Source organism: Heteronotia binoei, chromosome 15 (genome assembly GCF_032191835.1).
Source record: "Heteronotia binoei isolate CCM8104 ecotype False Entrance Well chromosome 15, APGP_CSIRO_Hbin_v1, whole genome shotgun sequence".
Classification (NCBI taxonomy): Eukaryota; Metazoa; Chordata; class Lepidosauria; order Squamata; family Gekkonidae; genus Heteronotia; species Heteronotia binoei.
In genome coordinates this window covers 57096932-57109648 of record NC_083237.1, presented here as the reverse complement: position 1 = coordinate 57109648, position 12717 = coordinate 57096932, and the positions used below count along the sequence as shown (strand labels likewise).

The 12717-nt window shown below is 47.2% G+C and overlaps 2 protein-coding genes across 2 annotated transcripts in view; one reads left to right on the top strand and one right to left on the bottom strand.

Moving 5' to 3' along the window:
* Window positions 1–204: 204 nt before the first annotated feature.
* LOC132584117 (RNA-binding protein 25-like) lies at window positions 205–588 on the bottom strand (the record flags this gene model as incomplete). The annotated part of the gene is made up of 1 exon (XM_060255918.1): window positions 205–588. A coding segment is annotated over one exon (384 nt), but the record flags the coding sequence as incomplete, so codon positions are not given.
* A 301-nt stretch (window positions 589–889) lies between these two features.
* Window positions 890–12717, top strand: part of IGFBP4 (insulin like growth factor binding protein 4) — a 66212-nt gene continuing 54384 nt past the window's right edge. Inside the window, exon 1 of the mRNA XM_060255247.1 lies at window positions 890–1253. Coding sequence (XP_060111230.1) covers window positions 890–1253 — 364 coding nt within the window. The remainder of the gene's footprint in view (window positions 1254–12717) is intronic.

Sequence of the window (12717 nt, the reverse complement as noted above, 5' to 3'; positions counted from 1 at the left end):
TAATCATCTTCCTCCTCCTCCGCCTTCCCCAGCGCACCAAGTTCCCGGAGCCCGCTGGCCTCTTTGTTCTTCTTTTCCCCCACTCCAGTGGCGCAGCTGGTTTCCCTCCTTGCAGCTTCTGCAGCCGCGGGCTCTTTCTTTCTTTCTTTCTTTCTTTCTTTCTTTCTTTCTTTCTTTCTTTCTTTCTTTCTTTCTTTCTTTCTTTCTTTCTTTCCTCTTCTCTCTCTCTCTTTCTTTCTTTCTTTCTCTCTCTCTCTTCTGTCTCTTTCTTTCTTTCTTTCCTCTTCTGTCTGTCTCTCTTTCTTTCTTTCTTTCCTCTTCTGTCTCTCGCTTTCTTTCTTTCTTTCCTCTTCTGTCTCTCGCTTTCTTTCTTTCCTCTTCTGTCTCTCGCTTTCTTTCTTTCTTTCTTTCTTTCTTTCTTTCTTTCTTTCTTTCTTTCTTTCTTTCTTTCCTCTTCTGTCTCTCGCTTTCTTTCTTTCTTTCCTCTTCTGTCTCTCGCTTTCTTTCTTTCCTCTTCTGTCTCTCGCTTTCTTTCTTTCTTTCTTTCTTTCTTTCTTTCTTTCTTTCTTTCTTTCTTTCTTTCTTTCTTTCTTTCCTCTTCTGTTTCTCGCTTTCCTTCCTTCCTTCCTTCCTTCCCCGGGGCAAGTGAGGTCTTCGCTGCGCGGCGGCGCTGGGGCGGCCTCTTCTGCGCTGTGCTCTGGGTGCGGCGGGCGGGGAGGTGTGGCCAGAGGGCGGCGGTATAAAGTCCCAAGCGCGCGCGCCCCGCTCTCCAGTGCCGCGTTTCGCCCTCGCCGGAGTGGTGCCGAGGCTCCGCTCTGCCCAGCCGCCGCCTCCCTCCCTTTGCCGCTCGCCAGCCTCCTGTTGCCCGCTGGCTGCCGCCCGGCCCCCGATGCCCTCTCTGGCCATGGCCACGGCGGGCCCGGTGCCGGTCACGCTGCTGCTGCTGGCGCAGGTGGGCTTGGTGCGCCTGGAAGCCATCCAGTGCCCGCCGTGCGCCGAGGAGAAGCTGGCCCGCTGCAGGCCGCCGCTGGGCTGCGAGGAGCTGGTGCAGGAGCCCGGCTGCGGCTGCTGCGCCACCTGCGCCCTGGCCCGGGGGATGCCCTGCGGGGTCTACACGGCCCGCTGCGGCTCCGGCCTGCGCTGCTATCCCCCGCGGGGCGTGGAGAAGCCCCTGCACACCCTGATGCACGGCCAGGGGCTCTGCATGGAGCTGGCCGAGGTGGAAGCCATCCAAGAGAGCCTCCAGTCCACAGGTAAGGGAGAGGAGGGCGGGGGCGCGCCAGGTGGGCACGGCGGGCAGAGCGGACTGGCAATGCCCGGTGCCAGCCAGCCCGTTCCCAAAGAACCCCTTATAACTGGGCTGGCCAGACTTGCTTAACGTAAGAGCCGCAAAGAATACGTGTCAGATGTTTGAGAGCCCTAAGCCATGAGCATCGGATGTTGGAGAGCTGGAGGGAGGGAGGGAAATAGATGGGGGAGGGGGAGAGGTGGAAAGAAAGCAACTTTAAATGCAGTCTCAGCTGGCTTAGCTCGAAGAAGTGATTAAAGAGAAAAAAATGCCTTTTCCAAGCTGGGTAGTGGAGGCTTTGAGAGCCACACAATATGTGTGAAAGAGCCACGTGTGGCTCCCAAGCCACAGTTTGGCCACCCCTGCCTTATAAGGTCCATGTCAGGAGTGCCACAAGGGCAGCTTCCTTGGGGGGATGTCTTTCATCGAGGGCTAAAAGCTGGGGTTGGACAGGCTTCAAAGGGAACCCGCCAGCCGCTGCCTTTCCCATGTCAGCGGTGAGTTGCCCTTTCGTCGAGGTACAATTCGCCTTTTACCTACCCTTGCTTTTCCAGCCCTCTTCTGGGCTGTCAGTGACGGACCACAAACTTCTCCGCTGTCGATGTGACCCAAAAACAGCCCTTCTGCACATGCCAGATTGCCAGCACTAGGACAATCCTGCAACATTTCCCTTTACTTTTTTAAGGTTGTACTCCAAGGGTCATTTGATCATGGATGTTGTTTTTCTGTTGCAAGAGGGAAGAGTGCCCTCAGTTTGCACATACAGGCAGGGACTTTTTTGGGGGGGGGCGGGGGAATCCGCTCTGCTCCGCTTCACTGCCCGGAGCTTCACAGAGCCATAGCAACAAGCCGTGCGGATTTATTATTTCCACCTGTCGTGTATCGCCCTGTCGTTTCCACGTCGCCTTTTAAAACTCTGTAAGCGCTCAGAAGATAGCGCGTGTCTGGAAATAATTTCGACATCCCTAGCTGTGTCTGGATGCATGGTTTCAAAGCTTGGACAGATGTGGGCGCGGGGAGAGTTAACAGGTAGGCTTGCTTTCTCCTGTATAGGAGGTGTTTTGTGATCGACCATCAAATAGATTCCCCGAGAAGTCTGCTGTGGGTCGGTTGTGCTTTGTATACATCGTGGTCCCTTTTGGAATTGCGACCTCTGAGTTGCAGTTTAAGACCTTTCTTTCTTTGGGAATACCTCACGCAGGGGTGAACAACACACACAAAAACCTGACCTTGCACGCCTTGTTAATCTGAAATCATTCCACTCCTCTGACTCTGTACTGGTCGTCACAAGCACAGATGGGAAACGTTGCCTTCTCTTCTTGCAAGGACAGGGGGATTACATCATTTTACCCAGGAATGGGCGCACTGTGGCTCGGGAGCCACATGTGGCTCTTTCACACATATCGTGTGGCTCTTCAAGCCCCACTGGCCCATTGGCTGGCTTGGAGAAGGCATTTATCTTTTTAAATCACTTCTTCAAGCCAAGCCAGCTGGTGGCTTGGAGACTGCATTTAAAGTTAAAGTTGCTTTCTTTCCACCTCCCGCTCTCCAACATGTATTTGCTGCCTTCCTTCCTTCCTGTCTTGCAGCTCTCAAACATCTGACATTTATTCGATGTGGCTCTTACACTAAGCAAGCTTGACCACCCCTGATTTTGCCCAAGAACGTATCTGTAAAGAGTTGGATGGTGGATCAAAGGTGTTATAGCATCAGCAGGCACCATTACATGGCTACACGTATGCTTTGTGGACCAGTCCTGGTCTGTGGCCTGTTAGCAATAATTATTTCATTATATATTACAATGTAGTAATACTAATAATAAGACATTGGATTTATATCCCGCCTTCCACTCTGAATTTCAGAGTCTCAGAGCGGCTCACAATCTCCTTTGCCTTCCTCCCCCACAACAGACACCCTGTGAGGTGGGTGGGGCTGAGAGGGCTCTCACAGCAGCTGCCCTTTCAAGGACAACCTCTGCCAGAGCTATGGCTGACCCAAGGCCATTCCAGCAGCTGCAAGTGGAGGAGTGGGGAATCAAACCTGGTTCTCCCAGATAAGAGTCCACTCACTTAACCACTACCCCAAACTAATAGAAACACAGTGCACAATTGTATTATCCCAAACCCCCCACCCCCCCCAGTCCATGGAAAAATTGTTCTCCACAAAACCGGTCCCTGGTGCCAAAAAGGTTGGGGACCGCTGGTATCCAAGGTCCTTAGTATCAGCACTAAGGTGCACTGAAAGGGGACAGGCATCCGTCTTCTTACCTCTTTCCAGCAGGCCTGCTGCAGAGTTCCCTCTAAGCTGAGTTAGTGTGAGCTAGCTCCCAGTTTTTTAGCCTCCGGCACACACCTTTTGTCTTAGCTCAGGAAGGCCGGCCCCGGGGCAAGCAAATTTATGCAGTAGTCAAATTGCTCGCTCACAGCTTTAATGTCAGTAGCTCGTGAAGTAGAATTTTTGTTCACAAGACTCCACCGTGTAGAGGAGGGAGCATTGGCTGCAGTATTAACAGCTTCATGATAACAGGAAACCCAACAGGTGAGTTAGGCCATGTAGACTCCTCTCTGTCTATTGCATAGCTGTGCTGGCAAAAGTAGCTTCAGCTGACATGCGTAGCAGCTGTGCAGCGCTTAAGGGCACACGAAGGCTGCCAGGAAAAGAGCAGCGATGACAAAGCGATACAGCTATACTCTGAGCCCCTTCCATTGGGCACATAAGGCTGCTTAAACCAGAGCATCTGCTTGGTAAGCAGAAGGTCCCAGGTTCAATCCCTGGCATCTCCAAAAAAGGGTCCAGGCAAATAGGTGTGAAAAACCTCAGCTTGAGACCCTGGAGAGCCGCTGCCAGTCTGAGAAGACAATACTGACTTTGATGGACCAAAGGTCTGATTCAGTATAAAGCAGCTTCATATGTCCCTGCCACCAACCAGTATTGTGTGAGCACATTTCTAGGTGCTGTGATCCCACACTACATAAGTATGTGTGTGAATATGATCAGAGGGACAGAGCACACTGCATGGGGCTTCGAAGCTGGTCCCTCTAAAAAGTAAAGGTAGTCCCCTGTGCAAGCACCGGTTGTTTCCGACTCTGGGGTGACGTCGCTTCACATTTTCACGGCAAACTTTTTACAGGGTGGTTTGCCATGGCCTCCCGCAGTCATCTACCTTTCCCCCCCAGCAAGCTGGGTACTCATTTGACTGACCTCGGAAGGATGGAAGGCTGAGTGAACCTTCAGCCGGCTACCTGAACCCAGCTTCCACCGGGATCAAACTCAGGTCGTGAGCAGAGAACTCAGACTGCAGTACTGCAGCTTTACCACTCTGTGCCATGGAGCTGCTGGTCCCCCTACCTGTCAGTTAATGTCGAGAACAAAGAAGCTGTTTGAGCACAAGCAAGCAGAGGTCTATCGGTGGCTATTAGCCACAAGGTGGATGGAATGCTCTGTCTGGGGCAGTGATGCTCTGTATTCCTGCCCTGCTGATGGCTCGTGGGTGTTGGCCACTGGGTGACCCGGAGTGTTGGGCTGATATAGCCAATCACTGGCCTGATCCAACAGGGCTTCTTGTGTGCTTAATCATCAGGTGATGCTATTTAACTTGATGAAAGGAAATGAAATGTTTCCCAGTGCCCACTTCCACTCATTAAACTTCTATTAAAGGGGTGTGTGTGTTTTCTTTTCCTGACCCGTTGGCAACCTTAGCATGGCTCCTTCTCATACACCTGGCACCTTTCTGGGAAGAGGCAGGCTAGCTGGACAAGTGATAATCAGCCCCACCCGTGTGGCTGCGTTATTCTCCCTGAAGCCCCTTGCAGGGCTCCCAGGCTACTGGAAGTGTGTAAGAAGGATGCTGGCTAGTCTGCAGTTATAACACAAAAAACGAGGAACCGCAGAAGTTTGACAAAACTAACAAAGAACGCTGTGTTACAAAGTTATGTTGATCTTCAGTAATTTGACAAAAAAGTCATTTCAGTCTTTCGTTTTTCAGATTCGCATATGATTTTGATATATCAAGTCCACAATCAATATTTTGTCCTTCCAATCGTCTCTATAGTGGGATTTCCCTTATTAAAGTATTTTCTTTTGGTTGTATGCTCATATTTTCTTAAGTAAGTAAGTAAGTAAAATTTTATTTGTATCCCGCCCTCCCCCGCCGAAGCAGGCTCAGGGCGGCTAACAACATAATGACCAATGGTACATTAATAAATGAAACCTCATTAAGACCTCATTTGCAATATGTATGACTTTAGTATGGATATCATTACTTCTCTTATTCTCGATATCATATGATTATATGCCCTGTATATATATGTGTGTGTGTGTATGTGTGTTTGTATTATATATATATGTGTGTATGTGTATTTGTGTTTTATATATATGTGCGTGTGTGGATATATATGTGTGTGTGTGTTTTATATATGCATGTGTGTATATGTGTGTTTGTGTTTTATATATATGTGTGTGTATATATGTGTTTGTGTTTTATATATATATGTGTGTGTTTGTGTAGAAAAAGCCCAGCAGGAACTCATTTGCATATTAAGCCATATCCCTAACATTCACCATTGTTTTGCACAGTTTTTTGGCAGAAAAAGCCGTGCAGAACCTCATTTGCATGTTAGGCCATACGCCCTGATATCAAGCCAGCTGGAACTGCATTCCTGTGCGTCCTGCTTTAAAAAAGCCATGTGTGTGCATGCATGCATGTGTATTTGTGTATGTATGTGTGTGTGTGTATATATATGTGTGTGTATGTATTCTATATACATACAGCCTGCTCAGATACACTGGGTTGATTGCAGTGAGTTGCAGTCATCCCAAGAACCTTGGGTGCTGTGGAAAATGCTGAACAGATGGTATCTTGAGAGCAATAAGCCAAGAGCACCAGTTCCTTCATTAACTGTGACCAGAAGAAGATTCTTTAATAGAAACATGCTTTTGAGCCTGGGATGCATGTTGTTGCTTAGGAAAAAAAAATGTATGAATGAAACTGACAACTTATTTCAGGCTTCATGACTGGCATCACTTGAAATTGACAGCGACTTGTTGCAATCAGCCAGGTGTACCTGAGCAAGCTGGTAACTGCTGCAATTCTTTGTGGGAGGGCATAATATTGCTTGCGGACTTGATGTATCAAAACCTGAAAACCTTTTTTCATTGTGAACCTGAAAAACAAAAGAGACTGAAATGGCTTTCTTTGTCAAATTATTGGCTAGCATGTAGCAGTGCTACACAAGTCTTTGCTCGAGGGTCCATCTGCCATAGAGAACAGCAGTCCTGGACCTTTTATAGCTGTGAATTCTAGCAGGGGGAGCTTGCCTTGGTGGGATGTAACAAGCCAACAATGTAAAATTTCTCTTTTCTAAATGATGTGAGAGTTCTGCTTTCCTTTACACCACATCCCCAACGTGGAGAAACATCATCAACTTGGAGAAAGTATCTCTCTCTTTAAATCGCTTCTCCAAGCCAAGCCAACTGGTGACTTGGAGAACGCTTTAAGAGATACAGTTGCTTTCTTTACACCTCTCCCTCCCCATCGATTTGCTTCCCTTCCGTCCTTCCTTCCGGCTCTCAAATGTCTGACATTCATGTCTTGTAGCTTTCAAACATCTGATGTTTATTCTACGTGACTCTTACATGAAGCAAGTTTGGCCACCCCTGCTCTAGGGGTCTCCATAAATCAGCTGTGAGTTGACAGCAAAAAAAGAAAGTGTGTGTGTGTATATGGTGGAAGGGAAGCGAGAGCAATGGATGGCGGATGGGTGGTCAGGATTCAGTTAGAAGGACATTATCGTCAGGCTCGACTGCTGGCATGGTAGAGACACATTTGGGTGCAAGAGCTGTAAGACGTTCAATTTATGCTCATGTGCAATCTAGGAATTCAGTAACAGAAGGTGAGCTATTCCTCCGCAGTGGAACAAATAGCAGCCTAGAGAACAGGAAGAATTTAAACTAAGAAAATAGCAAAGTATGTGTGTGTGTTAACCTCCCCTCCCCTCCAGCAACACGGCCCTCCCAACTGCTTGAAAAAAGGAATCCTGTGACCTATCAGATTCAGCAGGAGCTCACAGGAGCGCAGTTCCTGAACCTTTCTGAGGGTTCCCCCTCGTCCTCCCCACCTACCTTGTCCATTGAATAGTAGGTGCAGCTGCATAACAATCCCTGGATTAGGAGAGCCAGCCAGCCACCAGGGGCTTTGCAGCTCTCATTAACCCCTGGAGAAACCCACACCACCTTTTCTCCACTTGTGTGATTTTGGGCAGCGGGTGGCTTGCTGGCCTTTTGACTGTGGGGGGAGGGAGGCAGCCCAGTAGAGCCCCAAGTGAGGCCTGCTTGAGCTGGCTGGATCTCTAGCCAGCCCAAGCAGGCCTCGCTCACCCGGGGCTCTCCTTTCTTGCATTGGATTGCTTTTGGCTGGGGGACGGGGGGACGGCGGCATATGCTAATAAGTTATGCTAGTGAGCTCCACCACCTATTTTTCTACAAAATGACCTCTGCCTATAACTGTGAGCTGGGAGAGGGAAACGCCTGTCTTCAGAATGTTGTGTAGTTTGGCTCCGTTCCTTTTGCACAAATTACCTGTTGCAGCAAAGGTTATCTATAATGGCTTAGGATGCCAGGCCATTGAGGGGGAGGGACTGGTGTCAGTGTGTTCCTTACCCCGAAATCATTTCTATTTCCAGAGGTGGTCCCTCTTTTCTGGAACTGGTCGGTCCCTGATTTATCACAGTGCCTATTTTTTTTACTTTGGTGGTGGTGGTGGTGGGGGGGAAGTCTTTGAAACCAACGTGTCAACGTGAGCTCATGTTCTCCAGTTCCCCTAAGATAGCTTCTTAGAACTGCTCTTCCAGATCAACGAAAATATGGATAGGTTTTAGGTTGCAGCTCTTGTATGACCGCCAGATGCACTGGGAAACGAAACATTCAGTTACGCTTTGTTATGGTCCCACCCAGTGTTCCCTCTAAGATGAGTTAGTGTGAGCTAGCTCACAGTTTTTAGCCTCCGGCTCACAGATTTTTTGTCTTGGCTCAGGGAAAATGGCCCCAGAGCAAACTCATCGATGCAGCAGCTCACAACTTTAATGCCAGTAGCTCATGAAGTAGAACCTTTGCTCACAAATCCCCGTTGCTTACGGAGAGGATTGCTCCCAGCTATGAATGCAACGTGCTTCAGAAGCCAGAGGCACGGAGGAAGCTGGCAAAGGATAAAAACCTTCAAGGGAAAGGAAAGCGTGTTCAGCATGGTGGAGTGATGGTTTGAGGCTGGATTCTTGGTGTGAGAACAGGGGTGTAATCTCCCCCCCCCCAAAAAAAAAATGGTGGAGGGGATAGGCTGTTGGCTTTCACAAGGCATGACTGCCAACTTGCAAGGTGCAGCTGTGCAGGAAATCAGTTTTTATTTAATTATTGGGATATTTAAATCCTGCTTTCCTCTGCACTAGGGAACCAAAACAGCCTGCAACATTGTTCTCCCCCCGCATTGTTAACCCTCACAACAACCCTGTGAAGTAGGCTAGAGCTGTGGGCACCAGGCCCCCCCTTTTTTGAGCCAGAACACACAGGAATGCAGTTTTGGCTGGCTTGGCATCAGGGGGTGTAGCCTAATATACAAAAAAGCCCTGTGCAAAACTATGATGACATCGGGGTGAGAGCCATTTTGGTGTAGTGGTTAAGTGTGCGGACTCTTATCTGGGAGAGCCGGGTTTGATTCCCCGCTCCTCCACTTGCACCTGCTAGCATGGCCTTGGGTCAGCCATAGCTCTGGCAGAGGTTACCCTTGAAAGGGCAGCTTCTGGGAGAGCTCTCTCAGCCCCACCCACCTCACAGGGTGTTTGTTGTTGGGGAGGAAGATAAAAGAGATTGTGAGCACTCTGAGATTCGGAGTGGAGGGCAGATATAAATCCAATATCTTCTTCGTCTAATATGCGAATGAGTCCCTGCTGGGCTTTTTCTGGAAAAAAAAGCGCTGGTGATTCCCCAGTCAGCTCCCACAGCAAAGCGAGAATTCAAACCTGGATCTTTTTGATTCCACTTTCACTCTCAGACCATTACACTACATGGGGGCTCCTCATTATATGCCTAGCACATTTAGATCACATTCCTCCCTCAAAAAGAGTAACGCGTGTGGTTTTTCCGTCTCTGTTTCACCATAACTACAGCTCTGTGATGTAAGTTAGGCAGAGTCTGTGTGATTGGTCCCGATATTAGCCCAACACTCCTATCCAAACACCACAGTGGATATTGACTGCAATGTCTATATAAATATTTATACGTTTATTATTCTTGGTGAACTGTGAATATCAGTTAAGTGTCCAGTGGCACCTTTACTACCAAATTTTATTGTAACATAATTTTTCGAGAAACACAGCTCTCTCCATCAGATGAAGAGAGCTGTGTTTCTTGAAAACTTACGCTGCAATAAAATTTGTTGGTTTTAAAGGTGCTGCTGGACTCTTTACTGTTTTGCAGCAACCGACTAACACGGCTAACTCCTCTGGATCTATGTTAATATCAGGAATTTATCAGGTGAAAAAAGGGATTTTGTTTTAAAATTCAAATGATAGTGCCATAGTGTACCCCCCAGGGTTGCCAACTCTGGTTTGGAAAATTCCTGGAGATTTGGGGAGGGGAGTGACCTCAATTTGGGGAGGAGAGTGACCTCAATTTCTTTCTAAAAGGCACTAAAACATCAGTATATCAACATAGACTTGTAAGTTTTTCTAAAAACCCAGCTTGCTTTCTTTTTTCAAGTAAATCTCTATGCCCTCCCCTTGCAAAGGTATAAGGAAAAAGGCATATCTCCACAAGTGAAAGACCCAGAGACTTTTTCCCTTTAAAAATGAGAGCTAGGCATTCAGAGAACCCGCTCTATCATTACTAGGCTTTTCTGAAATACTTGTTTTGAGTTTGCTTTTTTTAAAAAAAAATGCAGCCATGACGTTGCTATATCAGTGACAGCACCTTCCCTTGAAAATCCTGATTGTTTTAAGCAAGTGTGGAAAAAATTAAACTGATTTCACTGTGAAAATGGAGAGGGATAACAGACCTGCGGAAGAACAGTACCCTAAATGATTCCACTATTTGTGAATCAAATGCCAAGAAAATCAGGAGTAACCAGAGCATACAGAAAAGCCCAGAGTCTGCCCTTCAAAGGAGCTCACAACAACCCTGGAGTTACTAAGCTCTAGCCTGGAGATCAGTTGTAATTGTGGGAGATCTTACCTGAACTTCAGCAACACAAGCTCCCCCAGCTCTGTCCTGGACCTTCGACAGCCTGCCAGGTGGAAATGGAGGAGTTTTCCTATCACGGTTAGAAATACGTTCACCTGCTATAAATACCTGCTGTTAAAAGTGTCAGTGCAGAATCAGTCAAAAGAAAGCTTTTTTTCTTCTCTGGTGACTTCCTAGTTCCTATGTTTAGGCCAGACTCTTATGGACCTCTTCCAGAAACCCAACAATACATACATTAAGAAAGGCCTAGGATATACAACACATAAAGAAGTTAAAAATATAAAACGGGTGCCTGGTTGAGTTTGAGCCAACAGTGAAGAGGGTTTTTGGGCTGCTGCCAAGCTAATAATATCCCAAACAAGCATTCCAGCAAGAGTCTCTTCTGGTGCAACTATTTTCTTGCTAGTAATCTGCCTTTGAGGCCGTGATATTTTGGAACCCTCATACTGTCCAGGATAATTGAAAGTCTCCAATCGCTGGAATATGGAAGAACTGAGCCCTGGTTTAAACATATAGAAGAATGTATGGCAATGCTTCAAGTTGAGAGAATCACATGTGTGAATACTCTCTTATGCAAACAGAAACAACCACCCAACTCATCGCAAGCAGAAGACCAGCACAGCAGGGAGCCAACCTGGTTCATGTCTTTCTTGATATCTTAATTTTCTACCTGCAAGGAGGGCTTCCCCCTGTTGTGTGGGAGACCAGAGGAAAACAGTAACCCCTCAGCCTAGCAGTTTGAAGTGAAACTCTTCATTCTACCATCTGAAGATTAGGCACAGAGTCAGACGTAGCACATCGATAGGTATTTAATTGACTACACGGTAAAGAAGGTGATGATACTGGATTTATATTCCACCCTATACTCTGAATCTCAGAGTCTCAGAGCGGTCACAGTCTCCTTTACCTTGCCCCCCCAACAAACACCCTGTGAGGGAGGTGGGGCTGAGAGAGTTCTCACAGAAGCTGCCCTTTTAAGGACAACTCCTGCAAGAGCTTTGGCTGACCCAAAGCCATTCCAGCAGCTGCAAGCGGAGGAATCAAACCTGGTTCAAACCAGAATCAAACCTGGTTCTTCCAGATAAGAGTCCCCTCACTTAATCACTGCACCAAACTGGCTCTCACCAAACCAAAGGTATATGATTCCCATGTCTAGATGTACTGTGGATTAGGTTGGTGGTGAAACCATGCTTAGGTTTGACCACCCCTTGTGTGCAAAAAAAAGAGATAACATATGGCATCGAGCAGTTTCCGGACACTGCTTCTTACAGGACTGTAAATTTCCCTCTACGACCTTTCTTTAAAATGTAGTTTTGCTCTGAATTCAGTATTCGTCCAACCCTGAGAAAAGGATAATTTAGAATGGTCCTTAACCCAATAGACGGAAAATTGTAATCATGTGTTTATAATTCAAAATGGTCCTTAACCCAACAGACGGAAAAGTGTAGTCAAGTGTTTACAACACCTTACAGTGTGGATTAAGGAACGAAAAAGGTATTAAAATGTAGGTGTAGCCCTACTTACAAATCTCATCTTTTAAAATGCAAATTTCTAGTAATTATGGATGCGAAGAGAGTCTTGAACATGTGTGAACACCTGGTAGAGTTACTAGGTCCCCCCTGGTGACTGGTAGGGGAAGTGGGAGGTGGGGTTGCCAACTGCAGGTTGGGAAACTCCCGGAGATTTGGGAATGGAGCCTGGGGAGGACAAGGGCCCCAGTGGGGTATGGTACAATGTTATATCATTCACTCTCCAAAGCATCCATTTTCTCCAGGGGAACTGATCTCTGTAGTCTGAAGATGAGCTATAATTCCAGGGGATCTCCAGGTTCCATCTGGAGAAATCTCAGAAGCTAGAGGGAGTTCATTAGGATTTCTGGTATTCAGGACTAAATCTTTATCTCTTTTATCCTCCCCGTGATTAATACATTATGCAGGATTAATACATTATTATGCAGGATGTTTTGTGCAGATCAGTGAACATGGGGCTCAGAATTCTGATTTTTAAACCAAAACCTACCTTTGGCGTTCAGCATTGCGGATTTCTTCATGTCCTTGAACGGACTTTTTAAATCTTGGCTCAGGTAAATTAGGCCTAAGAGTTTGAACTTTATCATGCCTCTTTTAAATAAAAGTACTGGGCAAAGACTCTGAGTGGCTGTTCCGTCTTTTCTCCCCCCTCCCCCCCAATTCTGCCTTCTT